The following is a 27,689-nucleotide window of genomic DNA, read 5'->3' as shown; positions in this document are numbered from 1 at the left end:
TTTGAATCAAGTTTATTTCAATGCAGGGTTGAGTGTGTTTAGACTTTTGTTGTATTTATACTGAGATAAAACCAGCCATTTACTGACCTTTAATACTCTGAGCTATTAAAATGTTTTTGGAAGTGGTTGTAGAGTCTGTATAGAATTGTGCTGCTGTTCTCAGTCACTAAGCTACTAGAAAATTGTTAGTTGTAAAATAGACTGAATTCTTAATGCTTATTTTCCATTTAATGTTTTAATGGCAAATGTTTTAAGTTCAAAAACTTAATTTGCAGTTTTGACTTACTGCATCTCTTTTTTTTTTTCTGGGAGATGATCAGTCTAGCTTTTGTAAGCATTATGCACTGTACTGTAAAATATAAAATTTTCACCTCTGTTCCTTTAGGGAGACATCATTTTGTCACCAAAGCTACATACTGCTGTTGTATAGTGTCTAGGAAGTGTGTGACAATGAAAAACAATACAAAATTAATCCATTTTTTATTTTAAAGTACAATTTATACCTTTTTTTAGAGCCAGAACTTTAAAGTAGAATATTAGAATCCATAAATTCTTTAAAAATCTGAAAATCTTTTGCAAAGACTATACTTTCTGATGTATATTTTTATTTATGGAAGAATGTGTTCAAAGCTTGTAATCATCTCATCTATCCTCAAGCTCAAGTAAAAAGTATACACTTTGTCTTATTAATTAATAGACATTGCTGCTTTTAAAAATGAATTTTAAGCATTTAGAGAGAAAATTCTATAGCTTTTACTTAAGCAAATCTGCCCAGCCCTCAATTTTTGAGGTGTCTAAGCACGTAACTGCCTCAAATATGTGGTTATTGCCTTGTAGGATCAAAAACCTGAGGTGTAATGTTTTGACTTTAATTTTCTTAAGATTTAAGGTTTCTTTTTGCATTCTTAAATCAGACAGATTTTGCTACTCTAACTGTCATAAAAACCCCTTATGAGCATGGCCTCTCTGCAGTGACGGACAGGCTGTGCTCTGGATTCTGTAAAACTGTGGTATCAGAGCCGAGTTTGTCTCTAAAACCAGGAGCTGTGAACATCATAATATTTGTTATTTGTGGCACATCATTGCAGGTCCTCCCTCCAGCTGCAGCTCCCTTTGGTTTGCAGTGTCCCTGCAGTGCCAGGCAGGATGTTCCCAGTGGGAACTGGGGGAACTGGGGCTGACCTGGGAGGAAGTGCAGCAGCTGTGTCCTGTAGACTCCTTCTGTTTGTTGAAATACCAGCCAAGACTATTTTCCCCCTCCAACTTAAATAATTTCAGGGTATATCTAAGTATCAAATGTGCAAGTGTGTTGATGTTTGTTTTTACAAAAGGCTAAGTGCACTATCTGGGGATCAATTCCGGCTTCAGTATTTTCCACCTACTTCACTCCGAGTTTGGAAACAGGATTTGAGACTGCAGCACCTGACAGCTGGAATACTTTACAGAAGTCTACAGGTAGTAGACAGGGACACATTTAATTAGAGTGCCAGACCAAAATTGAAATGTCAGATTCCTCACTGTGACTTTAAACTTGTAGCTTTCTAGAGAAAAAAAAAACATACTGTGCCTTAAACTAGTAGATGAATACACTCTAACTGTAGTCTGTAGACTTCCATAGCCTTATGTTTGGTTTTTGAAGTTGACCAGAAATATTTGTGTGGATCATGCTGAAACTTGATTTGGGGAAAATGCTTTAAAAGATGTTGACCCCATTTTACACTTAAAAAAATGAAGATTTATGACAAGTACAGGATATTTTTTTGTTTGGAATCACACCAACAGAAGTCAGAAAGCTTTAGCTGGCCTGATTTTTTCAAGCCTTTCTGTTGTGACCAAGAGAAAAAAAAAGGAAGGAAAACTAGTTGCAGATACCTTTCTCAGCTTTGAAGTCTGTGTGTGAAATTATTTTTAAACATTTTGATCTTTAGTACTCAAAAATAAAAATCCTCTTAATTGTAGTTTCAGCAAAATACTGTATTTAAGCCATGGAACAGCAAAATCTTCACCAGTGTGAGAAGAAAACTAGACAGGGGCAGGGTTGATTGTTTGTGTTAAGGCTCCAGAAATTCTGAATACTAGATTTTTCTTTTTAGGTAAAATATTCATAGGTAAATCCCTGCAAAAACACATGTAGATTCTGGTTTTTGGAGAAAAAAAATTGCACTTTTTTTCCCCTAGTTCATTAAAGAAAACTAGAAATACTTAAGGTCTTAAAATCTTGTTTTAATGTAGTAGAAGGATTTTTCACATATATTTTTGAATACAAAGAGCTTAGGAAAAGCCACTGCTGGCTTTCCTTATTTGTCTCTAGAGGATTATTTGTGTGTTTTGAACAAACCCCCCAAATTCTGCCATCCTCCCCTACATTAGCATCACATGACACTGAACCTTGGAAAGTGATGCCACCTCAGAGCTTATTGTTGTACTGTGGGTATTTGACATGCACACAAGTGACTGCACATCAGCTGGTTCCAGAGCTGGCCTGAAGCAATAAGCAGCAAAGTTTATTTATTTTACAAAAAACTTCCTTTCACTGGGCACCAGCCTCAGTCTGGGTGCTGCTGCTGCCGTGGCACAACACAGAACCCGCAGTCTGTGTCTTCCCTGCTGCTTCCTTCAGGCTGCTGGCTTAGCTCATTCCAGCCACCTCACTTTTTATTTTGGGATGATGTTTCAGCAGTCCTAGCCATTGGTGGCTTTCTAGCCACTGGAATATTCTAGTATGGAAACCATTGAGAAGGTGGAATTGCCTTTAAGGCCTTGGGTGTACGATGATAACTTGAGAAAAACTGTAACTTGATTCCCCACTGACCTTTTAAATTTATTTTTTCCAGCACAAAGAATAATATTGGCCAAGATACCTGGTTTGGGTGATTAGTGGGGAGGGAAGGATTTGTTGGTTGTAAAAGGACTTAAAACTTTGAAGAAAATACGTAATTTTGGGAAAAATCTTACTACTTCTTGAGCAATCTGTCTTAGAACTTTTAAGTCTTCCTCTGTTTTCAGTTCTTATGTAGCTACTGTAAATCTGATGGTGTACATGGAACTCACTCTTTAATATTTACAGGTTTTTAGAGATGTTGACAAGGGTCTTACCTAGAAATGTTTGAGTAATGCTATAGCAAATTACTGTGCTTATAAAATGTTTATAACTAAGTTCTTACAGATCATGGCATGTAACATAAACTTTGTCAAAGTCCTTGTGAGATGCTGAGAAAACCTTGGAGAAGAGGTATTTTCAGATAATGTTGCAATGGCTGAAAGATGAAATTTCATAGTCTTTAAAAAACTGCATTTAGATACTTTTTTGTTGTAGTTGAGGGCAACTTGACTGGGAGCTACTCTGGGATGTTCCTGTTTTGTTTGGTGCTTTCCCTGGCTGCAGTGTGTATTTCAATTTTTTTTGTCTTTTTTTTTTTTTAACCTAAGCGTGCATGACTTAAAGTACATTGTACAGCAAATCCCCTGCTGAAGAAACACTTCTGTATATTTTTGTATGGTAGTCCAACGTGCTTGCATTGGTACCAATGGTTGTAATTGACAAGAAGTGCCACTGTGTGTTGTGTCACCTGTACTGCTGTTGTACAAACACGCTGATGAGTGTTGTGAGCAACGTTTGCCTTTAGTCCTGGCTCAGGTACTCATGTGGAACAGTTTGGTGCTTTTCCTTCTGACTTGTAATACTTGGGATTCTAAGCAGAAAATAAAAGTAGTAAACAAAAGCCTTGTGGTTGGAGCAGTGCTTTAACAGGTGCTTCTTTCAAACCTCTCAGCAGAATGCAATAAAGATACTACAGGATAAAGCTTGGCTCATTATCTTAACTCCAACACCTTAGGCTTCATGAATGGGAAATGCAATAAAATTCAAAGTGTCTGCTGAATAATACAGTTTATATAGAGCATCAGATGTATAAAAGTTGTTCTCAGCTAAACTAGTATATTTTAAGTTTTTTCCTTTTAGAGGTGAATTACATGGAACTGAGCAAGCAATGCTATGAGCATTTTCATCTTCAGGGCAGTTTAATTCAAACGTGCATGAACATTACTTACTGTGCCAGAAAGGTTATATAATTAGTATAGACACTTAGAAAATATTTGATTTATTGAACATGTTTATCAAGAAAACCTGATGCTTAAATATGGGTGCATTAAAAATCTGGCTTTGACAGCATTTGTTAAACTCAGCTACTGTCCTCAAAAACAAGGATGCAATTTAATTCAGTCAATGTAAGTATGCTAATAGTATTTTAATATGAATGTATTCTGCTGATACTTGACTTTCGCTGAAGGAAAGAATTGAAATAACTAAGCTCAACCCACACATTAAAATGAGCACTAAGTCTAAACAGACTTTTTAGCTCCAACAGTTTCTCAAAGCTTTAGCTCAGGAAGCAGCAATACAAATGTGTAAGGGTTTTTTTTTTTTAGACAGCTCACAGAAAATATATGTTAATTGAATCTCTTGCATATCTGCATGCTTCATCAGTCACCCAAATTGCCTGAGTTCCTCCAGTAATAAAGTTTGTTTCATATTTGTAGATGACTTCAGTATGTTTTACTAGCTGAATATACTGCATATCCCCATTCTTTGTAAAGAAATCAAAGGAATAAAGTAATTGAGGGGGAAGAAAAGAGGTAGACAAAACCTGCCAGCTCTTCTGGCTTTTTCTTTTTTCCTCCTCTTTAGCTTTGGAAAGAAGGAACTAAAATCTAATCCCAAACTGTAAATCTTGCCTTTTGCCCTTCCTGTCATTTTCTCTATGGGAGTATATTTCTACTTCTAACTGAAATAAATATCTACCTGGAAGACCAACAAAGACAGTTCCCTTATGCTGAGACCTGCCTTTTTCAAGTTATTCTGGTGCTACTGCTCTGTTCTTGATGAGTCCCCTATCTGGAGTTGAGTGTTATGAATCATAATTGATGGGGCTTGATGGATTTTTTTTGTTTGTTTGTATGATTTTTTTATAAATCCAAATATGTAGAATAATAAAGCTGGATAAATTGTCTTGTATTTTTATATACTGCTGTAGTCATGAAAATAACACAGCTAGGATTTGGTTTACTGTGTTGCTGATGATGTTTGGATGTCCAAAACACCACCTTCCTGGAAGGGTGGGTGGTGGTAGGTTTTTTATTTTGCTTTCAAAATTTAAACCAAAGAAAAATGTAAAGCTTCTAGTCAAACATAAGCATTTATACTCTGGAGTAAGGTGATGGTCAAATATTTTTAATTTTAACGTGTCTATTTAGGGATATGTTATATGTGCTGCTCAATCATGTATCATCTATACAGCGGAGAGAAGAGTGCAGTGAAATAATAAACAATATGAGCAGCTTTGATCTGAAGAATGCTATGCACTAAGGCCAAGGTAAATTAGCAGAGTCCTCTTGGAGCCTTTGTCTTAGTTTTAGTGTGACAGGAGGATATTAACTGCTGATAAAATCAGGGTAGGAAAGCGATGCTTCAATTAAAATTACACTGGTTTGGATATTGAAGCAGACTTTACTTTTCCCTTTCTTCTTCCAGCATCAAGAAAGTGATCCGTATCTCATTTGCTTGAAAACCATTAGTCACCATTCTAGAGATATGGCTAATTACTTTTAACTAAAAATAATATTTTGATAAAGCAGTGCTATTTCTCCTGGGAATTGTTTTAAACTTCCTATATGCCTACTGCCAATTTTCTGCAATACAACTTAGGAGGAATTTATACTGCACTGTTCAATAGTAAAAGGTCTGAAGAGTTATCAAGGATGAAATTCTCAAGGGTCTTTATGTCATGGATGAAAATGGAATCATTACTGTGTTTTTGAACTCCTGCTAACGTCATTGACACCCACCTACAGTCTACTGGAAATATAAGTGCAGAGATCAGGTTGTTCACAGATTACGAGGAGACCATCCAGGAAGGGGCAAGACAAAGCCAAATTCCCTGGTAAGCTCTATTTTAAAGAATGTGAGAGGGAGAATTCCTTTTCTCCCCCTGAGTCAAGTTGTGAAATGGATCTCTAATATGTTAGACCAGTCTGTATTAATACTGCTGCACTTATTATTGTATGTAGTAAAATTTAATGCAATTGTAAAAACCAAGTTCTCTGGATCTTGAGCCATGTTTTTGCATTGTCTTTGGAGCACACAGAGTTCTGGTGCTGCATTAGCCACTGGAAATGGCTGTATGTAATAAATGTAAATTTACAAATGTAATATTTTGTGTTGGGTGTTCTTCTGGTCCCTCAGAAGAGTGTGCAGTGTCTAGAAATAGCTTTGGGAGGGGAAACACTTGTTTAGAGTAATTTGTTCTTCCAAATACCTTAGTACTATGGAAACAAAGAGTTGATAGCACATGGATGTAATTTGCAGTGGGCAGACTTTCCTTGGATTCACATGATCTGTGTGTTCCCAATGACAGCTGTGTAGGATTTAAGGAGTATGTCTGTCCTTCTTACCGACAGTGTGTTCATCTCCAGCATGAGGAAAGTGCTGCTCCTGGGTCTGTATGTAGTATTGGCTGTGAGAGGATTGGCAAAGGGTGCTCCTTTCCAACCAGAAGAGAAATGGAAGCCTCTTGATAACCCCAGAAACAGAGACCTGGTAAGGAAATGTTTCAAGAAAGAGAGCTGAAGTTCTGTGTGTTTTTTGGTTTTCCATGAAGAGACTCCTTAATGTCTAAATTTAAAGGCAAGAAGGGCCCATTAGATGTAATGTCATGAACTGGGCACTTTGTACAGTCAATAACCATTTCTCAGTCAAGATGTACCCCTTAACTGAAGAGACATTCTCAGAGCACAGTAGAGCATAAAACTTCCTGATAGCTCATCCACCAGCTTTTGTTTTTAAAAAATTATTTTGATTATACAGCTACTTGTTTTATGAAACAGAAGAGGAATGATTACTGTATTTCTTTCAAACATGTGCTCTGATTACATGTTGTTTCATCTCATGGGAGTACAAATAAGTTTGCATCTGACAGCTTTGAAAATACCAGAGATTTGCACAATCTTAAAAAGCATTTCTGGAGGAAAAGTATCAGTTTCCCATAATTTTTCCTCAGTGTTTCAAAAAGCTTTAATTTCTCCTTTGAAGTGATAGTAAGGGGACAACAGTTCAAACCAACTGCCCATTGTTGCTGACCCTCACTGAAGTGTTTACAGAACTGTCCTGTCTGCTCTCAGCAGGGGTTTGGCTGTGCCTCTTTTGCAAGGGCGCAGTTATATCACTGCGATTCACTGGGGAGCACAGAGGAGCAGGAAGCATTCCTGGTCTGCTTGATTTGTTAAAAAAATATGGATATTGATCTAATACCAATATCCAACTATGACGGACAAAGACTCTCTAACAGTTTGAAGTTAGAAAGTGTATGTTTATTACGACGCCGGGCAGCGTGAGGGATAGCTCCCAAATACACACGCGCAATTTACAGATGATCACAGGGTCTTTTTATGTCCAAAAGTGTTGAATACCCAAAACACAAATGCATATTCATGACTCTGGTCCATCCCATTCCCCGCTTCCTATGGTAATTAGCCAAAAAGCAATTAAGCATGCGTAGTTCGTTCTTTGAAATGGGTCGGTGGTCCTTTTTAGGGGGTGGGGTCTCAAAATGATGAAGTAAGATGCGTCTTCCTTGCTTTGCCTTTTTAACCTTTTAGTGTTGGTGACACCAGGATCCTGTTTTCTCAAGACTATCTGATTTATGATCACATTGTGTTCTTGGAGTCTATTGATTAAGTTGACAGGTCTCCTGATTTATCGGTTCCTTACATCTGGCTTATGTTAAAAAAAGGGAGTTTACCTCAGCAATGTCTAGTTAGTAAAAGGGGAGTCTACGTGCTAAAGTCTTTTATTCTTCAAAATGTAAAGAGAAGTCTACATCAGCAAGTCCACGTCTACTTTAACTAAAGTCCTTAATTCTTTAAAATTAATATCTCATGCTGACTTCACATAAGATGGACAAGCCGTGGATGGAGTGGGCATGTCTGAATTAGGTTGCCTACACTGCATCAGGTTATGGTCAGAATAGCGGATTCTCATTTCACAGAGGAACAAACACTACATCTCATTTGTGTCAGTAGAAATAATTAATCTCCATTGGTCATACTCTATTTCTTTTCACATCTGCAATATGTTCAGTTTTTCAGAATGCTCCAGGCTTACTTCTCAGGCAGGGGGCTCGATCTCAGAAAGTTCCCAGCTGCTTTCCCTGTGAACAATGAAGCACCAAGACCTGTTGTGTTCTACTCAGATCCTATTGCTTCTGCATTTGCAGATTATGAAGAAAGGAAAAAATCTTTTCAGAACTATTTCAAAGGCTGAAAGATTCTGCTGCTGAAGGTAAAAGAGGATGCCTTATCCTCTAGTGTTATGTGTAACCAAGAAAGAGTTTGACTGACGTATAATCAGAAGGAAAGTGTAGTACCTTAACCCTTACTGAAGTGGGTTTTAAAATTCATGAGACAGAGATTTATGAGATAATTACTACTTAGATAAAACAACAGGTGGTGCTTGTGTAGACCTATATAGACCATGATTCTTTTGTTTTCTCTTTTTTTCTCTCCTCCTTCATTTAGAGGAGAATTCTGAAAATGTACAGATAATAAATAAGGGATGCGAGTTTTATGTAAGGAATTGCAAAAAAGTAAGGTTATAAATTGAGATCAGTGGTTTCTTGTGATATATGTATATTAAGGAAATTAATTTAGACATAAGTTATTGGACTAACAAAAGCATACATTCTCATTTAAATTCACAGTAAATATTATTTTCTTCTGGTTTACAAATAGTTGAGAATTTCAGTAAGATTAAAATCAAAGCATTTTGGTGAATTACCCAGTATCTTAAAATGTTTAAGTTGTAATCAATATTTAATTTAGGATTTCCAGCTCTGTCCTGTTCTCTGCCTGCTTAACCCCTTCTCTCTTTGTAATCAAAATCGAAGCTCCATTATTCTTATTATCATGAAGCATAATAAAGACTGCACTCAAATTTTAATTGTAAATTCTCCTTCTGCTGCGTTTTTATGTCAGGGGGAAAAAAAGCATCACATAATGTGTGTTTTATGCATGAAAAATAAATGAAAAGGGAATTCAGAAAGGTTGCTCTACTGTAAGTCACAGCAGTAGTGAGAAAATGCCTGGTGGAAGTCCTTTGTCCTGCATAATTCAGGATAATCCTGGTAGTTCTTGTCAGTGTTCAAACTGTTTCGTGGGAACAGAGGTTTGCATGTCTTGATTTGGATCGTGCCTTGGTTGCATATGGCTGTTTCTGTATTTCTCTCACATGTTTGTGTTTTCTGTCTTTTTAAGGTGTTAACTGCAGAACTCCATACCAAGTGGAAACTGTCACAGCAAAATTTTACTGGTTTGACTTTTTAACTGTTACCTGACAATTCAGAATTTTCTGCAGTCACCGTTTCTGCCAGTGGAATCTGGTGTCCTGCTGTAATGAGCATTATTCTGTCTATCGACACATGTCAATTCTGTCTATTGACGCCTGTGGGTTTTGGCTATTGCAATTTGCGAGCAGAATTGTGCTTCGGTGTGAATAAATGAGGAGTGAAACAGCGTGCATTTAACTACTGCCAAGTGTCTTTGTTCAAAGCCGGTAAATAAAAGTTCCCTTTCCGTTTATTAGACCAGGATGTCCCGAGGCGTTCTGTGACAAGCGCCCACATCTCTTGCTACCCCGCCAAAGCACCAACGAGCCCCAGCGCTGCCGGGGCCGGCGCCCCCCGCCCTGCGCTCCGTGCCGCCCCCGCCCCCCGCCCTGCGCTCCATGCCGCCCCCGCCCTGCGCTCCGTGCCGCCCCCGCCCCCCGCCCTGCGCTCCGTGCCGCCCCCCGCCCTGCGCTCCATGCCGCCCCCGCCCTGCGCTCCGTGCCGCCCCCGCCCCCCGCCCTGCGCTCCATGCCGCCCCCGCCCTGCGCTCCGTGCCGCCCCCGCCCCCCGCCCTGCGCTCCGTGCCGCCCCCCGCCCTGCGCTCCGTGCCGCCCCCCGCCCTGCGCTCCGTGCCGCCCCCCGCCCTGCGCTCCGTGCCGCCCCCGGCCCCCGCCCTGCGCTCCGTGCCGCCCCCGGCCCCCGCCCTGCGCTCCGTGCCGCCCCCCGCCCTGCGCTCCGTGCCGCCCCCGGCCCCCGCCCTGCGCTCCGTGCCGCCCCCCGCCCTGCGCTCCGTGCCGCCCCCGCCCCCCGCCCTGCGCTCCGTGCCGCCCCCCGCCCTGCGCTCCGTGCCGCCCCCCGCCCCGCGCTCCGTGCCGCCCCCGGCCCCCGCCCTGCGCTCCGTGCCGCCCCCCGCCCTGCGCTCCGTGCCGCCCCCGCCCTGCGCTCCGTGCCGCCCCCCGCCCCGCGCTCCGTGCCGCCCCCGGCCCCGCCCTGCGCTCCGTGCCGCCCCCGGCCCCGGCCCGGCCCTCAGCCGCCGCCCGGAACTGCGCGGGCGGGCGCGGGCTGCGGCGGGAGCCATAGCGGGACGGACGCCGTGCCTCCCTCATAGGGTTCCCCCGCGGGTCGCGGCCATGTCGGGCTTCAGCCCGGAGCTGATCGACTACCTGGAGGGGAAGATCTCCTTCGAGGAGTTCGAGCAGCGCCGCGAGGAGCGCAAGAGCCGCGAGAAGGTGAGTCTATCCCCGCTTGGCCGGCCACGGCCCGCGCCGCCTCCCTCCTGACGGCGCCTGGCAGGGCTCGGAGCGCTGCTGTGTGTGTGTGGAGGGGCTCTCGGCTTGCGCGGCTCCGCAGTCGCGAACTCGTGTGCCCGGCTCGGCAGCAGGGCCCGGGGCGGCGGCGCGGGCTGTGCAGGGGGCGCGGCGCTGCGGTCCCGCTCTGTGGGCGGAGGCGCCGGGCCCGGCAGCGCTGGGGCTCGTTGGTGCTTTGGGCTGGCTATAAACTCATCCAGGGTATGCTGCTGCAGCTCCCCACCAGCCTCCGAGAACTAAGGGAGAGAGCCAGCGCGGCTCCTCGTCTGACTTCTCGGCAGCAGTAAATACAGGGAGACACGGTTTTGTGTCCAGCACTATGAGGGCGGTGTGATTAAAAGAAAATAGGTATCATTTGTCGGAGTGTTGCAGTTCTTCTTAAGTTTGCTATGTTTGTGTCGAAGTGCTACTGACTTTCTGCATTTCTTGGTCTTCAGAGAGCACATTCGGCAGAACTCAGCTGCCGTGGAAGGATAAGTATTTCCCTAGGGCAGCATTCTTACCGGATTAATGAGTGCTGTTTTGATATTGACAGGCTTCTGGAAGGACTTGTCACACACAACTTTTCTAATACAGTCAGCCATATCATCCCAGCTCACTGTACTGCTAAGTAAGCAATGGACTGGTCTCTTCAGTCAGAAGTAGTGTGGACAGTCACCATCTGAGTCAGCCCACATTGATAAGAGTATAAATATCAAGAAAACAAATAATGCTGGGTTTTATTCACTTAAAAAGGCAGTGCTTATCCCACCTGTTTCAATGGCAAGTGGAAAGGCTGGAAAGCCAAATGATAACTGCAAATATATGGGGAAAATAAAAATGGGTAATACTATAAAGGTAGTAATTTGTATTTTTGGTGTGTGTAGGATGGTGAAAATGCATCTGCTGAGGAAAACGAGGAAGATGTAGAGGCTCCATCTTCATCCAGAAAAGCATCTGGGAAATCCCAAAGTCAAGATGAAACTGATGGTAGGTGTTTTTAACACAATCATTCATATTTAAAAAGGCACTGGAAGTATTTGCTCTTTGATAACTGGCTTCATAAAAATCCGGCTCCATTTCTCCCCTTCTGGTCTCTGAAGGGACAGAAATAAAAGGGAAATTAAATTATTAATTATGTGGAGTTTTTTTCAGATGGAGGCAGGGAAAGAAAAATCTTGTGTTTAGATGCTCAATGTCCAAGTCAGACTAAAAATAACCAAACATATCCAAGTTGAAAAAAATAGACATAAACCCAGGTGTGGTCCCCCAGTCACTCTCCTATACAGGCAATACATGATAGATTTGTTTTTCAGTCCCAGCTCGATGCTGTGGTTATTTTTAATCAATTCTTCAGGTATCCAATCCCCCGGCTCAAACCTTTGAACCCTACATATTTGGAGTTTTGTATATAGATCTGTGGTCAGTTACAACGCTGAGTTCACTTTATAATGAGAAGTTGTAAATAACAAATGGGAACTTTTTTAAATATATATATGCCTTAAGCATATTTATTCAGAGTACATAGCATGATTTTCTTACTTATTTTTAAGAATTCTGTTCTTTTTCCAGAGAAATGCAAATAATCTGGAATTTGCATTTGCACATGTTAAAAGGTACTTTTCATAGATGGAATGGTTACCAGATGTTGTTTTCCATTAGTTTTGAAAATTGGGTGCTGGATTGTTGTGTAGTAGAATTCTCTGCTCACTTACTGCCTCTTCAGCTGAAAAGCTTACTGCAGCCAGCCAGCTTAGTGCTTGAAAGTTGCTTAATGTTCTTCTGGATTGAGAAAAATGTTGATTAAACTGTGGCTTCATTCTGTGTGTTCCTCGCTGCTTGTACTTCAGATATCTAAAGGACGTTACAGGCTGGGCCATACCAAACATTGGTGATGAATAATGCAGAGCTTCAAAACCAAAGAGGCTGTTAATAGTTTTTCTGCCTTTCTGCAGGCAGCACTTTCACAGAATAGCTGCTTCAAGTGGGCTGCTGTTTTCTCTGCACTTGTCCAGGGAAGCAGCATGTCCTCTTCATTATGTCATAAATCTGTTTACTTCTTTCTCAACCAGGAGAAACAGCAGATGGGGTCAGTAAATCTGTCCATCGGGTCTTTGCATCCATGCTTGGGGAAAATGAAGAGGAGGAGGATGAAGAGGAGGAGGAGGAAGAAGAAGAGGAAGAAGAAACTACTGAGCAGCCTACAGCTGGAGATGTTTTTGTTTTGGAGATGGTTCTTAATCGAGAGACCAAGAAAATGATGAAAGCAAGTATTTAAACTTTCATATAACTTCATTCTGTCCCCTGACTATAGTGCATAAATGCCACTTTGTGTGACTTTTAGCTACTTGCTGAGAAATTTGCCTGAAAATTGTTCTGTGAAGGATAATCCTGCTTATGCTGGTGTTTGTTATGCTTTGTTTATTATAAAAGCACTGTAGTTTGCTGTTTGAAAGCTTTCAGAAATCATGAAATCAGTTTTCCCAGTGTCAGAAAACTATAAACTTTAGCAAGTCTTTTTGTCAGTCATTTAATATTGCTAATACTTAAATAACTTGGTGTTCAGTGGGGCTAAGCACAACGGGGTGTCTCCTGAATTTGGGCAAATCTCAACCTTGGGCAGAAATAGCATCTCTCTTCCATTTTAGGAGAAGAGACCTCGCAGCAAACTTCCCCGTGCCTTGAGGGGTCTGATGGGAGAGGCCAACATCAGATTTGCCCGAGGAGAGCGTGAGGAGGCTATTCTGATGTGCATGGAAATCATCCGACAAGGTGTGGGAGAATGGGCACACCTTTGGGCTGGAAGGGTGGGGTGACATTGCCGTGTGCAGGAGGAGGATTCGCTGTGGCTTCACTGAAAATGAAAATAAACAGTACAAGCAAAGTCAGGGTGTAAGGAGTACAAGTGAGAATATGTGGTGCACTTCCTGTGTTTTTTTGCTTATAAAGAGAAACTAGCACCCCAGTTCTGCAGAGGCCTGGGCCTTGGCATAGCTTTACAGAGTTTGCTTTTACTGTCTTTGTAGACAATAAAGTTATTATTGTCTTTGTAGACAAACAAGTTATAAATGTCAGCATGACTTGCAGCGTAGAATAATACTATAAATGGTTGTTTTTAGGTTCAGTCAGGCTGTTTAATAATTTACGAAAAGGAATCGGAAACCTGTCTGCGGGTTTTTCCTAAATTTAAACAGCACGTGTGGATGTTTTGTATAATTCTGACACCTGTTCTTTGAGAAAGGCAAGTTATTTGTTTCCAGTGTGGGTTTTAAACAGTAAATCTTAGTCATTCTTTTTGTCTTTTCCAGCTCCTCTTGCTCACGAGCCATTTTCCACTCTTGCCATGATCTATGAAGACCAGGGTGACATGGAGAAGTCACTACAGTTTGGACTGATTGCAGCTCACTTAAATCCTAGCAATACCGAGGAGTGGGTTAGACTGGCAGAAATGTCACTGGAGCAGGACAATATTAAACAGGCTGTCTTCTGCTACACAAAAGGTAGTGTAGCAAACATTTTAATAATTTAAAATTAACGCTAGGTGCTAATGGCAATCATTTGGTTTTCTTCTCCTTTCTGGTTTAGTTTGCTTCAGTAAGATTCTGATGCCTCTGTCTGGACTGTGGTAACAGATTAATGAATCTGCAATATAGTTTGTCCTTGCCGAACCCTTGTGCCTGTCCATTAACACTAATGAAGGAAATGAATGTGAAATCCACTGTTGCCTTTTCCTAAACTCCTCCTGTGGTGCTACTTCTTGCCGCAGCTCTGAAGTACGACCCGACCAACGTGCGCTACCTGGGGGAGCGATCCAGCCTGTACGAGCAGCTGGGCGAGCACAAGCTGGCCATGGACGGCTACCGCCGCATCCTCAACCTGCTGGCGCCCTCCGACGGCGAGCGCTTCATGCAGCTGGCCCGCGACGTGGCCAAGTGAGCTGGTGTGCAGGCACGGGGCTGGCTCTGCCACAGGAGCCTGGTGGGTTAAGTGAGCTGGTGTGCAGGCACGGGGCTGGCTCTGCCACAGGAGCCTGGTGGGTTAAGTGAGCTGGTGTGCAGGCACGGGGCTGGCTCTGCCACAGGAGCCTGGTGGGTTAAGTGAGCTGGTGTGCAGGCACGGGGCTGGCTCTGCCACAGGAGCCTGGTGGTTTATGTATGTAGCTCTCCCGCAGTAATTTTTACTGCCTTGTGAGCTCGTTGTGGAAAGCTGTTATTGGCCTGTTTCGAAACAGCTTTTGATCTTCACGTTTGGGAAATGTACCAAAAAATGCAAGGATGTCTATTACAACAGTATTATTAGTGAAGGTTTCTGAAAGCAGGGTAATGTGGGACATGATTGATATGTGACTCCAGTGGGGGAGACTGTGATGAGAACTCCAGTAATGTCCTAACGGAGGAAAACGGGGAAAACATTGTTAATTTTTTGAAATACATAAAAGTTTTCAACAGTTGTAAGGGAAGGAAAAACACTCCCTTTCTCAGTCTTTTGTAACATCCACTTGCTAATGAAAATCTTCACTAATAAGCAAAAATAAGAGAAATATGAAAATCCTTTTGCTTAAGTTCAAAGTATATATTGTCAGTTATGTGAGTTACCTGGTATCTCCCATCTCCATTTTACAGGAGTTACTACGAAGCCAATGATGTGACCTCTGCTATTGAGATAGTGGAAGAGGCCTTCACCAAGCACCAGAGCCTTGTGTCCATGGAGGACGTTAACATTGCAGCTGAGCTGTACATCTCCTCCAAACAGTACGACAAAGCTCTGGCGGTATGGACAGTTCCCTGCATTTCGGTGTCATTTTGAGCACCTCTTTGCCAGCCTGAATGGATGGTTTATGTTTTCATCTGTGTTCCTGCAGTGCTGAAATGGGATCCTGCGTCTGTCAAGATAGAGCTCATCAGAAACAGACTGCTTGCTATTGGTTCTGTAGTAATTAGCATTTAACTTAATGGTTGGATTGAATTAATTGAGGGCTGATGGTTTTGTACGTTGTTCGAGGTTTAAAATTTTGGCATCCTTCCTGTCCTTTTCTATAGTGACCATAACCTTAGTAGCCAGAGAAGACCTTCAGGCTGCTTTTGTGAGCAGAGGTCCATCTCTGAGGGGAAGGTTAAAATCATGACACTGAATGCTCTGATGGTTCAAATGCAGATTGTTGTGATTTTTCTGGCAGACTTGTATTACAACTAGTAATTTATGCATTAAGTACTAAGCATACCTTCCAGAAAGACAATGCATCTTAACTCTAAGGCATCAAGAATTAGAGAATATTGCTGATCTGGTCCAAATTTGTTAACTCTCACTTTTGAGGTATATTTCCAACTTGATTTCATCTGGCTTTGAGAGAGAAGATGTTGGTATTTGGCCCTTGTCAAAGATTGAAAAGACACTGTAAGCTGGGACTTCTTATGAACATTCTTACTTGTTGATATTAAATTACTTCAGGTTTTTTTCTTTCTTTAGGTTTTATTCAGCTCTCTGTCAGATCACAGTATCATGAGCCTGCAAACAATTCCTCTGATCCTTTTCTGTACTTCTTCCCTTCTTAAACATCAAATCAATTTTATGTACAGAGCATTTAGCTACTGGATTTATTAATACAGAACTGTAGTCACAGAGCTGTTTCCCTGTTTCTTTTTGCAAGTTCTACTTGGGTAAATGAATGCAGCTTTTCCTTTGATAACTTCTGTGATGTCTAAAACTGTCACATAGGCTGGTTGCTCCATTTAGGCTTTAAATCTTTGAAATGACCCAAGTTACTTTTCTGTTTTAGGTTATTACAGATTTTACGGGAATCGTACTTGAGAAAAAAGTACCAGAAAAAAGTGCAGCTGAGGAGAAAAAGGGTAAGTAGCTGTCAAGTGGTTCCTGTGACCCTGCTGTTCATGTGATATGACATCTTTCCTTTACCTTTTCAACTCCAGGGTATGTTTTGCTGCATTGTTGACAGGCTTTTCTCTATTGAAATCTGTGAGTGCTCTTAGTGAGTTACATGGCATGACCTCAGGCTGCTGTCAGAAGTTACTCTGGTGTCCCCGTAGCCCTGCTGACTCACTGAAGACAAGGACTGCTCTCCAGGCAACTGGAGGAGGCCTTTCAAAGTTCTAAACATTCCTCTGAGCGTTTACATCAGACCAGCTATTTCTACAAGCTAAAGAGCTTCTAAAAAAAAGATAAAAAGATAAGTGTAGTGGCAACTGTGCTGAAGAATATCAACCTTTGACCTAAGAGTAATGTTGTTTATACATCCTGCATCTGTTGTTAACCATCTAACTGAAATCTAGGCATACTAGCTTTTAATTTTATGAAGTAGGTTGTCTTTGAGAAACCTGCTTTATCAAAGTCATTTCATCTGAAAATGTTTATTAGGCTGTAGAATGGACACTGCACACCAAGTCCATAAGCAGACAGTCTGTTTTGTGATTGAAGTGGTGGTTTCAGCAATCTGACCCAAGCCAAATACAGGTATAAAATATTTCTGCTGATTGAGCAGGTAAAAATGAAAATACAGTTGATTTATGGGCAACTGTCCTGATGGAGACTTTCAGCAGATAATTTATAACAAAACTATAATGAGTGTAAGAATTAGAGCACAATGTTTCCAAGTTACCTCATGTGTGTCATTGGTTGAGAGAAAGCCTCTAAAATAGAGCTTGGTTCTCCACCTTCTGTTGCTTTGTAACTTTTGTAATTATTATAACTGCTTCCTGCTCTGCTATCCTTAAAAAACAAAAAAATGCAACACAAGAAAACGCAAACCAAAACAAGAGAAACCCAGTCCACTTTTCAGAGTAAGCTGCCAATCAGTTATGGATTCAAGGCAAGTAACTGTTGGCTCAGCTGGTCCTACTGGTTAATCTGATAATCTTTTAAAAAAGGCACAGGTGCAGCAGTAGAAACTCAGGAAAGCCAGGAGGCAGTGACTGACAATCAGAGTCATCCAGTTGCTGAATCCAGTGCTCCAGGTAAGTAATTTATATTTTGATTTTGGACAAGTCTGTGAACTGAATCACATGGTTAGGAACCAGCTTGCAATCTAAAAACATGTAACATGTAGCAGCTGGAGATTTCTAGCAGCGCAGAAACAAAGCTTCATCCAGAAAAGGATTCTTTCCTTTACTCAGAACTTCCTTCTAACCCTGCCAGCCAGTTTTCATTTTGTAAAAATGTGCAGTAGGGGAATAGTTACCCTTGTGCTGGGTATTGCAGTGTTCAGAGAATGATGAATTAATCTGCATGTTATTGGCAGTAAAGGGATGTGGGTGTAGGAGGTAAAAGGGAAACCTTAGGTTGGAAATCAGTTTTCTCAGGTTTTAGCAATCACTCTGAATGTCTGGTGTAAGCATTGCAGTGAAGGACTTAACCAGGGCTGAGGTGTCATGACTGTGTGTGAAGGACCTATGATAAAGGAATTTTAATGTGTGACGTTTCATTTGCTGATATTGTCATGGGTAGCTGCTGTGCCTCGTGTTTGCCTTCTGATCAGGTTGCATTCAGCCTACCTGTTGTGTGTGAAGTTCTGTAGTTAACTGTGTTCAACAGTGTCTTCAGGCAGGGCTGGTACAAGCAGGCACTTAGCACTTGCTTAACTTAGCAAGAATGAGAACCTTAATAGAGAGCATTTCCTTCAAAAGCAAAAGGAGAAGAGGGTACAGGTGCATAAATTGTTAAAGGGAAGCTTTATTGAGCAAGTGCCTCTTAAGTAGGCAAAGGATCTAAGCAAGTGCTGTGGAATCCTGCTGCTGAAGACAATGCAGACTGACAGCACTTGGTACCTCATGTGAATTATTAGTCTCAGAGACACTAGGAAGACTTTGCTTCAACTCTTGGAAAAGATACAGAGGAGGAGGAAAAGAAGGCAGACAAACACCTGCTAGAGCTGATAAGAATATTTTCTCAGTTCCTGAGCATGGCCTGGAGGGGATGTGGTGCTTGAGAAGTACTTCTTAAACCTCTGGGTTCAGAAGGAAATTCTTTTTCTTGTCACAGCTGTGGAGAAGGTCAGCTGCTGCATACCCGAGGGTGTTCCCATAGACATCACAGTCAAGCTGATGGTGTGCTTGATTCACTTGAACATCCTGGAGCCACTCAGTGTAAGTGGGAAACAACTCACAAAGGGGGAAATGTTCTAAGTAATCACAAAGGCAAGTAATTGCTTCTGTTTTCATAGACTGAGGTGGTTGAGAGGGTTGTGGAGATTCTTTTTGCTTCTCTCTTACACCAAGAGAGAAACCTCATAGGCCTGTAATAGCAGAAATATCTTTGCCATTAGAAATTATGCCAGTGTAAGTACTACTAAAGCTCAGTAAGTCACAGCCTGTGTGCTGTGACAGGCCCAGGACCATATTGCAAAGTTGTTGAACACTAAGGAACATGCTTTCATTTTGTTTTAAAGCCATACTAAATCTGAAGATTGTTCTTTCATAAAGGACACTCCTCACTGATGGGCGCTTTAACCCACTGGTGTGTGAAACATCTAGAATAGAAGAATGGGGCATTTTCAGGAATTCTGAATTTCAGATCTTTTATTTTTCACTTCTAGACTAATATTTAAATACAGGAAGTATAGTTCAGAATGCAAATAGAATAGAAATCATAGGATAAAAATGTAAGCTTCTAATAATCCTGCCTTAAAGAAATGTTCTCATTGCTAATTTGTGCTTTAAGTGTTTGTGTGGTTTTTCTTAAAGCCTCTTTTGACTACTCTGGTGGAACAAAATCCAGAAGACGTGGGTGACTTGTATTTGGATGTTGCAGAGGCTTTTCTGGATGTTGGAGAATACAACTCAGCCCTACCTCTCCTGAGTTCCCTTGTCTGCTCAGAACGATACAACCTGGCTGTTGTGTGGCTGCGGCACGCAGGTGAGAAGAGGCAGCACTGCTGAACATGGGGGACTGAGAGGTGATAATACAATGCTGAGCATTTCCAGGCACCTTTATATAAGATCATGGGAATTTTAGATTGACTGGTCGAATGAGAATTGGTATTTGCAGAATGAAGTTTATCATGACAGCTCTGTGGAGCATTTTTTTGGTTCTTTGTGAACACTGACATTTACATCAGCTAAAAGTATGTCATGTAAGTGAAGCAGCATCTATTCTCCGTTTCATCCTGTGTCAACTGCTGATGTTTGAAATGAAAGTGTGGATGCATAAGTGCATATATCTGAATACTTTCACTTAAAAATACATGAAATTACTAAAAAGGTATGTTAATTTATTTGCAAACTTTGAAATCTTCTTTTTCTGCCAGCTAAGTGTCTTGTGTTGCTTATGATATTTCTAGAGTGCTTGAAGGCTTTGGGACATATGGAGCGTGCTGCAGAGAGCTATGCCAAGGTTGTTGATCTTGCTCCATTGCACCTTGATGCAAGAATCTCACTTTCAACACTTCAGCAGCAGCTGGGTCGGCCTGAGAAAGCTCTGGAGGCTCTGGAGCCAATGTATGACCCAGATACTCTGGCTCAGGATGCTAACGCTGCACAGCAGGTGGGTAAAATGTTCTGTACTTCCATTTAGGATGTGTTACTCTCCCAGACTGTTCTGGTAGTCCAAGATGTCTGCATAGGACCAGGGACTTGGATCCCCCCATGGGGGGCTTGCAGAGCACAGTGACTGATCCATTACAGCATCAGAGACATGCCCTCCTGACTTTCTCCCTGACCATTCTCTCAGCATTTTCCCAGTCCCACCTGATAACTTCTGTGCAATGCACAAGCTTTTGGCCACAGAGAGCCAGTCGTGACTACATCAAGTTGATCAGTAGCTGCTACATGTGAGCTACATGGTTTGGCCTCTGTTGGTTATAAGCAGGGGTTCTGAGTCCGTTCTCTAGAAGCACCCTCCCCATAGGTAAAAGTCATGCCAAATTTCTCTGAAATTGGAGAATTCGGAGCAGTAACTCCTGAGAGCAGTTTAGGGAGAGCTTACCTGCTGCTGCAGTTTCTTGCAGCTTTCTGGAAGCTTTTGCAATCCTATTAGTAGCATACCGAGTCAAAATTATTTGTTTATAAACTCACTCTGTGCAAGAGGCTGAATAATAATAATAATGTTCACTGTTGCCCAGGAATTAAAGCTGCTCCTGCATCGCTCGACACTGCTGTATTCCCAAGGCAAGATGTACGGTTACATTGACACATTGCTCACAATGCTGGCAATGCTGCTGAAGGTAAGCCAGTCTCCAGCTGCACTGTAAGAAATTGGACAGCTGTGACTTGGGTCAAGACAAACAACCAATGAGCTCAGGAGGAAAGCTAATGGGCTTTTTATATGTAAGTGGTTTCTTAATGTTGTTAGATAGTAATCTTGCAGGTAGCCTGCAATACTGGTGTTCCTGCCTGTGGTGTTCAGAACAGAGGACTGCTTGTATAATTATTGATAGACAGACTTCAACTCCCTGTTCTCAGTGTGCTTACAACCCACTGAATTCTAAAGCTGCTTCCTTCCATTTTAACACTCAGCACAGAACTTTTTTGAGGTGTTGATACTGGCTTCTATTTCAACAGTTTTCTTTTTAATTTCTTTCTTTATTAGTTTCTTGTGATAAAAGGACAAAATAAGTATTTGTTCAGCCAGTAAACACAGTGGTGGCAGTTTTGTGTTAATTGATTTATGTTTATTTATAAGTAGGGCACGAGTTAAGCATGCACAGTCAGCACCTTGACTGTTGTATTATACTGGTTGAAGAGCTGACTATTCACAAGCTTCTGAAACTGATAGAGAAAGGCATTGTTCTTCTTGTACTTCTCTGCAAAGAGTCTTGGTTTCAGTATACCCAGGGATGTTCCAATCCCAGGAGGAGTCTTTTTAAGTAGCTTGAAGAGTTTGTATCTTGATTTTGCCTAGCCCAGTTTGCACTGGAGCATGAGACAATGCAGAGATGATATTCCTGTTGGGAATGTTCTCTCTGATGGCCTTGCTGTATGGTGGTGTCACAGACTGTTTTGGGATGCAATGTGGGCAAGATGGATTGGCCATAGAGCTGCCTTTGTCATGGGATGTTCTATTGTAATCTGAAATGCTGCCCTTAAATTTGTTTCTAGGTAGCAATGAGCAGAGCTCAGGTGTGTTTGATATCTAGTTCCAAATCTGGAGAGAGACACCTCTATCTTATTAAGGTGTCAAGGGATAAAATTTCTGACAATGATGACCAAGAGACAGCAAATTGCGATGCAAAAGGTAACAAATCACAGATTGTTTATTAAAAACAAAGCAACAAGGTGAACTCCATAGATCTGAAAAATGATAAAAGTGCTCCTATTTTACATGCTAAATCCATGCAGTTCATGTTAACATTGCTGTATTTCTAGGGCAAAGAAGGCAGCACAACTGAAGGTAATGTATCTTAAGGGAATAGTCCCCATTCTGAGAAAAATAAGAAGAATACAGAATAATTCAGATTGAGAAGGGCCAACACTCTCCTCAGGGGAAATATCATACACGCAAATCTAGGATGTAATACAAATACATTGTAAAAGTGGTGTGATTTTTTTTTTAGCTGGCCCAGGCTTGGTTCAGCCTGCCTACATATTCTTAAGCACTGCTTGATAAATTAGGGAGAGGAACTTCATTACATTCATGTAGTATGTTTACAGCGTGAACTGGATGCATTGCTTGCCCTTTTTTCCCACTTCGTGAGTGTTTTTTGCTGGTGTTTTATGAACTGCCCTTAAACTGAGAAAAAGTAAATACCTCATATTAACTGTTAGTGCTACAATGTCTTTGAAAATATGGGTTTGATGATGCAAAATTTTGTAAAAATTTTGTAAATGTTTTGTAAAAATGTATCTTTCTTGTCCTAATTTTCCTCAACTTTGTGGCTCCAATATTTGTAGCGATTTTTGCTGTTCTCACAAGTGTCCTGACAAAAGATGACTGGTGGAACCTCCTACTGAAGGCCATATATGCCTTGTGTGACCTCTCCCGGTACAAGGAGGCAGAGCTGCTTGTGGATTCCTCACTGGAATATTACTCATTCTACGAGGATCGACAGAAGCGCAAGGAGCTGGAGTACTTTGGGCTCTCTGCTGCAATTCTGGACAAGAATTTCAGAAAAGCTTACAACTATATCAGGTGGGCTGCTGGGAAGGCAGAGCAGTCTGTGCTGTAGTTGCCTCTACTGAGGCTGTAGTCATACTGCTGAAGTAGGCAGGCTGATGCTTTCCAGCCTTGGATAAATGGGAGGAGGCTACTGATTCTGAAGGAGCTTTCCAATAGCCTCAGATTCCAGAAATACACAATGCAGTGGGTTGGTTGATTTGGCCAGAATCATTGGTTCTGTTTTTTACTCTCATCTTTGCGTCAGTCACTGACCTTCTCTTACGGTTTCTCTTTGTTGTCTTCTCTCAACTGCTGAGATTTTATTGAAGATAGAGTATAGACTACCAAGCATTTACTATCTTGTTGCACACTTCTCCTTCTGTAGAATCATGGTCATGGAAAATGTCAATAAGCCCCAGCTGTGGAACGTCTTCAACCAGGTCACTATGCAGTCCCAGGATGTCCGTCATCATCGCTTTTGTCTCCGCCTGATGCTGAAAAACCCTGACAATCACGTGCTGTGTGTCCTCAACGGGCACAATGCCTTCGTGTCTGGCAGTTTCAAGCATGCTCTTGGTAATATCTTTCATGTTCTAATATCAACAAATAGAACAAGTGAAAGTTTATAAAAACAGAAAGATTTTTTTTAATCAGAAAATTATAGGTTCACAATGCTAGTCTGGTGCTTTAATTATTCTGTACACAAATCAGAGCATTGCTGAAGGGTTTTGCTAATAAAAATTAGGCTGGCACGTTTCAAGTTTAGCACACATTGCAAATATAACTAACTTGCAAAGATAATTGGAGGCTAATGATGATAGTAATGACAGAACCAATTTAAACAGCAAATACAGCTGGTTGCATGTTTTAAGCAGGCCTTTGAAGTAAACCTGCTGCTTTCAGTCAAGTCCTCCAAATATCGTATTTAAATCCCAGCAAGGACCATATCTGCCTTCTGCGTTTGATCATTTTCTGCTTCTGTTTTTACATCACAATCTGCATTCTTCCTTCAGAATCCAGTGGGTGATGAAAATACACAACTTATTCCCATGTTTTTTCCTGTGTATTTTGATGTGGGTATATTAAACTGTTTCTTTTCTTAGTTCACACTTCTAATTCAAATATTTTCTTTCTTGCCCTTAACTTTTCCAGAAGTGGTTTTTGCAACTGACACCTTGATTCATTTATTTGCTTTTAGGTCAGTATGTGCAAGCCTTCCGTGCAAATCCAGATGAGCCTTTGTACAGTCTTTGTATTGGGCTGACTTTCATCCACATGGCCTCTCAGAAATACGTGCTGAAAAGGCATGCTCTTCTAGTACAGGTGAGGCAGTGTGATTCTTGTTACCCACAGTGTTTCCTGGCTTTGTATCTTGCAGATGGTTATGGCTACAACACACTCTGTTTAAATAATTTTTCATAATTGAGATGGCATTTCTAAAGAGGGAAGTGGCAAAACATGAGCAGAGATGGATTTGCTTTTGAACTACAGTTACACCATCTGAATCTCCTTTCCAAATGCATAAAGGTAGCTTGTTACTCACCTTCATGTTAACAGCTGCTAGCTATTTGTGAAAATATTTCTGATTTCTTGGTGATTACAATCTGATTTTGCTTTCAAATTTTTTTTGGCCTGCATTGCTGTGGAGAGGAATCTATGCCATGTGCCCTTTGTAGACATGTCTCATAAACTGCATTCTTGAAGCAAATTTTACAGGCTTGGAAAGAGGATTTTCCCCCTATCTTCCTTTTCCTCTTTTGGGTGCCCCTGTACACTCTCTTTGTAAAGATCTTGTGAACTCCAGTTTAGCTACCTTCAATCATCTTCCTTAGTCAAATTTTCCTTTTCATCTACAAGAGCCAGTTACAAATCATAGACTTAGTAGTCCCAACCAGAATCTTGAAAGTAGTTTCCTCTACTTTACACCAAGTATTTTCATTAACTTGAAATACATTTTAATTCCTGCAGCTGCTGAGTTCAGTCAGCACAATATGGTGAGGATCTTGAGCTCTTGTGACTTCTGAAATTGCTGGAAGACTGTGGCTTGCACTGATCATGACACAAGCCACAGGTCCCAAACTACTGTAACACAAAACCAGTTATGACAGCGTCCAACTTCAAGATATTTTGAACTTGCAAACTTTGACCTAATTTTAATATTTTTATCCACTTTTTTTCTGTAACCAGCTTGCTTTTTTTTCAGGGACTGCCCTGTTCTCCTTTTATAACATCCTTGAACAATGTCCTATTTATGTTACCCCCTGGCAATACAGTTCCCTGCTCTCTCTCTTCTCATTTCCTGCTTACTATACTCAATGATTTTACATCATTTCTTGCTGCTATGGTAGTTAATTAGTAATTCAACTACAGCGACCTACTGGTGACCTAAATTATGATCACTAGCTGCTTGTGCCTGAACTAATTCCTCATATTGGAGGGAGTACCTTCTCTGATTACCAACATGGTCCCTGGAACTTAGGTCCTCTGTTTACAACAGAATCATCACACTCCAAAATGGTAACAAAATAAAATGTACAGAAGGGGAGGAAAAAGTTGTGTGCTCGATTTCTCTTACAGGGATTCTCCTTCCTTCACCGCTACTTGGACCTGCGTGGACCGTGCCAGGAGTCCTTCTACAACCTGGGCCGTGGCCTGCACCAGCTGGGATTGCTGCACCTGGCAATCCACTACTACCAAAGAGCACTTGAACTTCCTCCCCTCACCCTAGAGGTACTGTAACTTTTGAAGTTATGGACAGAGAATAAAGTCAGGAAAATGTGAACAATTCCTTAGTCATAGTTAAATTAGGTAAATAAAATCTGTGTAGTTGTGCCTCCTTCAATTTCTATTTTAATTCCTTGTCATTGGAAGCCGAAATCTGATAGTCACCTGATAATATATTTAAGCATGTGTTAAGTTCAAAGATGAATAAATTTTTAAGGACTTACTGCTGAAGCAGCAGCAAAAAGGATTACTGAACAACTTTTCCTGAATAAGTAGCTGACCTTCTGTATATTACATGCAGTGAATTATAACTGGAAGTTCTGTATATTCACCCATGCTATAAAACAGCATGCTGGAGCAAGATGGACCAGTATTAGGAATGCCTAATTGCATCTGAGCCATAGTTTAATTCTAACTGCTCTGTATTGCATCCTAATTGCCTTGTCATACATTTACAAGTCTGGTCTGTGGAATGGGTAGGTAGAAACACTGTAAGTATATTTAGGAGACAGGCAGTGTTGGTAAAGTAAGAGCTGTGGGTATTAGCTCTGAACTCCCAGGGTTATGGTTGGAGAAACAAATACTTGGCATACAAAGACAAATTAAGGTGGTTTTTTTGTTGGTTTATAAACTGGCTGTGTAACTTACAGCTAGTGTTTTGAGTGTGAAATTTTATAACTTTGGTGATTAACAACATGATGTGGAAACTTTTCAAAGAGGGAGAGCACAAGGAATATGTGTTCTGTTTCCTTACAGCTGAAAGCCTTTTTTGGCCATGAATGTGTAATTTGATTCCACTGTAATGGCTGCTCATGTTTCAGGGTATTTTATACTATTTTTGTGTATTGATAACTTTTTTTAATCCTTATTTTTACAGGGAATAGAAACTGATCAGACAGACTTGAGAAGAGATACTGCCTTTAACTTGTCACTCATTTACCAGAGCAGTGGCAATACCAGAATGGCTCAGAAGATGTTATATACCTATGCAGTTGTGTGATGAGGTTTGTGCAGGTGGAATTGATACCCTTTGGACTGACCTTTGCATTATGCAGTGCTGGGGAAGCTGGTTTTAAGTACAGCTTTTTGTGCAGAGGGCCAGAGATGTGGCTGGTGCAGTGTTGTGGCTTTGTGGACTTCTGCCATTTGCACTGTATCACGTGTGGGTGGGAACTGGCCATCCTGGGCACAGCCCTGACGTGCTCACAAGTGGCTGCTTTTAGCTCTTCTCCTTTGGTGCACTGCTCTCTAAATAGATTCAGTCTTGTGCATACAATCAAACAATGACAGCCGAGGCCCAGTGTGATTTGCTGAAGGCTTTCAGGCAGGGGAGAATGTACAGTGTACAGTATCGCAACTAATTATATTGAAGTTGCTGAAGGAGCCATATTCACTGGTGATGAGGGTATTTTAATGTGCAGCGGTAATTTACAATAATGTGGAACCATCCTAGAGGATGAAGACTTCAGTATTTCAAGATGTTTAAAATATTCAGTTTTCTAGGAGTTCATATTCCTAGCAGTTTTTGTATTTGAAGGGGATTGATCTTTGTTTTACTGAAATCAGTGTAACTTTTGTTCTTTCTCTGAACTTGTTAATAAAAATTCTGAGGTTAGTGATGTTTACTTTTCTCAGCTAACAGCTATCCTACTGAATAGGACAAACCTAAAGCTATATCAAACACCTAATTTTAAGCAGCACAATTTAATGAGGCTCAGGTGTGTTTAGCTTTGCTGGTGTGCTGAGCCACCCCTTTGACCTCAGAACAGCCATTTGCCTCAAGGGAGAGAGGCTCTTGCATTAGTCTGCAGTCCTACCTAAATTACAGTTTAGGGCCAAATTTCTGGAGGAGCAGAAGGAGACAATTCCAGAGTGTCCTAGGCTCCAGAGGCACGCAAGACTTTTCTCCCTACTATAGTAAACAAGTATCACCAACAACGTGTAGTCGCCACAGAAACAGCAGTGCCATGGCTCTCAGAGGTGGGGAGCAGCTCTGCTGAAGCAGGTCAGAGTGCAGCACCACCTGTCCTGACACCACATGGAAGAGTAGGCCATGATGATGAGCTGATCTTTGATAGTGACATAAGTCTGCTGCTCTGGCTACTCTTTCCCCAGTCTGTTGTTCCACAGTAGGATGGGTTGAACAAATTCCACTAATTCTTATGAGGGTAAGGTGATGTGTGGCACAACATCACACACCTCATGAATTCCTTCTATGCTCCTGAAATAGCCCAAGGCTTATGTTCTCTCATGACCCAGA

General features: G+C 41.5%; 2 protein-coding genes and 1 long non-coding RNA gene across 4 annotated transcripts; 2 read left to right on the top strand and 1 right to left on the bottom strand.

Moving 5' to 3' along the window:
• Positions 1-5,985: 5,985 nt before the first annotated feature.
• LOC136363375 (uncharacterized) lies at positions 5,986-10,619 on the bottom strand. Its single transcript, XR_010743979.1, has 2 exons — positions 10,541-10,619; positions 5,986-6,592 (listed from the first exon to the last, which is right to left on the bottom strand). It is a non-coding gene; the product is annotated as an uncharacterized lncRNA (long non-coding RNA).
• C7H2orf66 (chromosome 7 C2orf66 homolog) lies at positions 6,434-9,578 on the top strand. Its single transcript, XM_066322563.1, has 3 exons — positions 6,434-6,595; positions 8,135-8,335; positions 9,307-9,578. Exons 1-2 carry the CDS (start codon positions 6,434-6,436, stop codon positions 8,315-8,317), a joined length of 345 nt encoding a protein of 114 aa, XP_066178660.1. The 3' UTR covers positions 8,318-8,335; positions 9,307-9,578.
• GTF3C3 (general transcription factor IIIC subunit 3) lies at positions 10,477-27,044 on the top strand. Of its 2 annotated transcripts, XM_066322562.1 has the most exons (19): positions 10,477-10,606; positions 11,551-11,653; positions 12,736-12,929; positions 13,312-13,435; positions 13,972-14,163; positions 14,430-14,595; positions 15,286-15,433; positions 16,440-16,512; positions 17,545-17,631; positions 18,656-18,759; positions 19,357-19,528; positions 19,953-20,155; positions 20,733-20,834; positions 21,709-21,844; positions 22,501-22,738; positions 23,091-23,281; positions 23,904-24,028; positions 25,283-25,435; positions 26,307-27,044. In XM_066322562.1, exons 1-19 carry the CDS (start codon positions 10,508-10,510, stop codon positions 26,427-26,429), a joined length of 2,733 nt encoding a protein of 910 aa, XP_066178659.1. In that variant the 5' UTR covers positions 10,477-10,507; the 3' UTR covers positions 26,430-27,044. The 2 variants fall into 2 exon arrangements, with proteins under 2 accessions (XP_066178659.1, XP_066178658.1); XM_066322561.1 differs by lacking the exons at positions 10,477-10,606; positions 11,551-11,653; positions 12,736-12,929 and having other exon boundaries at positions 13,293-13,435; positions 17,551-17,631.
• The last annotated feature ends 645 nt before the right edge of the window (positions 27,045-27,689 follow it).

The sequence above is a fragment of the Sylvia atricapilla genome, chromosome 7, assembly GCF_009819655.1.
Source record: "Sylvia atricapilla isolate bSylAtr1 chromosome 7, bSylAtr1.pri, whole genome shotgun sequence".
Lineage (NCBI taxonomy): Eukaryota > Metazoa > Chordata > Aves > Passeriformes > Sylviidae > Sylvia > Sylvia atricapilla.
The sequence above is the reverse complement of the archived record's forward strand: the minus strand, read 5'-3'. Positions and strand labels throughout refer to the sequence as shown.